Source organism: Lactuca saligna, chromosome 3, assembly GCF_052625555.1.
Source record: "Lactuca saligna cultivar CGN05327 chromosome 3, ASM5262555v1, whole genome shotgun sequence".
In the NCBI taxonomy this organism is placed as follows: Eukaryota; Viridiplantae; Streptophyta; class Magnoliopsida; order Asterales; family Asteraceae; genus Lactuca; species Lactuca saligna.
Genome location: NC_136419.1, coordinates 46,318,391 through 46,321,333, shown reverse-complemented (window position 1 = coordinate 46,321,333; position 2,943 = coordinate 46,318,391). Strand labels below are relative to the sequence as shown.

Genomic DNA, 2,943 nt, shown 5'->3' with positions numbered 1-2,943 from the left:
CAATCAAATGCAGATGTTGGTGAACATGTACAAGTAGAAGTGGAAGAACATGTTCAATATGAAGTGGAAGAACATGCACAAGTAGAAGTAGAAGAAAATACACAACTTGAAGTGGAACTGGAACATGGACATAAGGCTGCCATGGAAGATACCTTGGATAATTACATGGATAATTACATAGACAACTACATTGAAGATTACATGGAGATTGATATGGAAGGTAACATAGAAAATGAGCATGATAATGGGAGCAAATTTGATGAAGAAGATGGGAGCATATCTGATAGAGGGAGGGTACTCACTATGATGAGGAAGATAATAGTAAGGACGGTGAGGACAGTGATTGGGTGGATGAGGAGAATATCATTCCTGAAGTTGAAGTGGCTATGAGGGATTTCCACATGAGCATTAACACTGAATCAGAGTTTTTTGAGAAAAGACTAAGGGATAACATGGAGAAACATAGAAATCAGGAGCATGAAGATATTGAGTTGGATGTAATTAAAAATGACGAATGGGATTCAACATATGATGATTTTGAGATGAGAAAGAAGAGAAGACGGGTTATAAAAGAATTAGGTATTGAAAAAGGTGTTCTTTAGGAGAAGTTCATAAACCAACATTTTGTATAGTACAAAAATACAAAAGTAAAAAATAGTTGAAAGACAAGATTGCCCATCATGCCTTGGAAACCAGGAAGAATCTTTTTATTAAGAAAAATGATAAACTTATGTTTCGGGCCACATGAAAAGGAAAAGTATTATTTAATGAAGGGCAAGTGGATGAACCTACCATTAGGAAGAAAAGTAAAGGCTAAAGTAAAAAAGACAAGTACTGAACTATCTTGTCAGTGGGTTTTACAAGCATCTAGGCAAAGAGAGGAAGAAAGCTAGTGTGTGAAAACGTACCAACCTAAACATTCATGCCTCAATACAAGAAAAGTAAGAACAGACACAACAAAGTTCCTCTCTAAATAGATTATGGATCTAGTGGACTCTAACCTAACTTTACCAACCAAAGTTGTACAAGAACTACTCCAGAAAAGATATCAAGCGAGCTTCTCCAATAACAATATATTCAGGGATATAGTAGATGACAAAAACATGTGATAGGAGATTACACAAAACAATATGATGTGCTGAGAGATTACATACTAGAGTTGCAGTCCACAAATCCTAACACAACTGTGAAACTGGAACTGGTTCAACAACCAAATCTTGTAAATGCAACTTCAAGATGTTTTTAGAGAATTTATATTTGCTTAGGTGGAATGAAAAAGGGGTTCAAAGCATGCTTAAGGGATTTTATTGGTTTAGATGGGGCGTTTATGAAAGGATTTTTCCCAAGGCAGATCTTGACTGCAGTTGGATTAGATTCTAACAATGATATATACCTATTAGCATACACCATTGTTGACTATGAGAACACACAAAGTTGGAAATGGTTTCTAGAGTACATGGGAGATGATCTGGACCTGTCACAACTTTCAAAATTCATTTTCATAAGTGATAGACAATAGGTAATAGATTTACTTGGTGTATTGTAGTTTTCTTATTGCACTTGTATTATACTAACCACAATTTAATGACTTTGTAGGGATTAATTCCAGCAATTACACAATTGTTACCAGTTGCTGAACACAGATTCTATCTCAGAAATATCTATGAAAACATGAGGAAGAGATGGAGAACTACTGAGTACAAAGATAGGTTATGGAGTTGTGCCAAAGCAACAACAGTGCAAGAATTCAACCATGTGATGAAGGAGTTTAGTGAATATCACAAAGAAGCTTATGAATGGGTGAAGAAGATCCCACTACAACACTGGGCTAGAAGTCATTTCACAGGTAGACAACTCTTGATTTAGTGATAAATTACACATATTTGGTGTATGTTGTTCTAAATTACAATTGTCTTGCAAGTAAACCAATCACAAACATGCTTTTGACTAACCTTTGTGAAGTGTTTAACAGTAAACTTATAGAAGGGAGGGATAAACCAATAATCACATGCTTAGAGTACATTCGGGAGTACAGGATTAAGAGGATTTGGAATGTGATCAAGGTTCAACAGAAGTGTGTAGGTCCATTGACTCCAACAGAAACAAAGATAATGGAAACAAATACAACAAATGCTTCTAACTACATAGTCAGGTGGAATTCCTCAGACAAGTATGAAGTACCAGGATCATGCCAAGATCAATATGTTGTTGACATGGGCCAAAGTTTATGCAGCTGTAGGAAATGGGAATTAATAGGAATTCCTTGTAGGCATGTGATTGCAGTCCTATTTGATAAATCTGACAATGGTAAGGATGTGGGTGAACATTACACTTATGTACACAAGGTGCATTCTCTTGAAACCTGGAAAAAAGCTTATTCCTACAAGGTAGAACCAATCAAAGGTCGTATCATGTGGCATGATAGTGATTATCCCTTGAAGATCAACCCTCCTCCACATCGTAATCAACCTGGTAGGCCCAAGAAGAAGATGCAAATATCCATGGAGGAAAAATCTCAAAGTCAATCTCAGATTCAGAGTCAAAGTCAAAGTCAAAGTCAAACAGCTGGTGCTAGTGGTATAGATGGTCATGGTCCAGGGGGCAGTGGAAAACTCAAAAGGAAGTTCATTACTTTCACTTGTAGCAAGTGTAAAAACAAGGGACATAATGCAAGAACTTGTAAGGGTCAATGAGGAAATTGATGTGTTGACTTGTTAGATTAAGACTGTGTAATGTGTTGTTACTTTTGGGAACCATTGTGATGTTATTTTCGGTGTCTGTTTTATGTTGTTTGATAATTTGGACAACTTTACCCTCCATTTAGAATGATGTTATTTTGGTCATGTAACAAGAATTTGGTATGTGCAAACAATGGTTATTTACTTTTGATGCTCTTTTGGTTATGTTAAGCATTAACAGTTTGTCCCGTCACTGCTCTGTCTA

The 2,943-nt window shown here is 36.2% G+C and overlaps 1 protein-coding gene across 1 annotated transcript; it reads left to right on the top strand.

Moving 5' to 3' along the window:
- Positions 1–386: 386 nt before the first annotated feature.
- Positions 387–2,693, top strand: LOC145035448 (uncharacterized). Its single transcript, XM_078983993.1, has 4 exons — positions 387–579; positions 1,113–1,219; positions 1,597–1,846; positions 1,963–2,693. Exons 1-4 carry the CDS (start codon positions 387–389, stop codon positions 2,691–2,693), a joined length of 1,281 nt encoding a protein of 426 aa, XP_078840119.1.
- Positions 2,694–2,943: the final 250 nt, after the last annotated feature.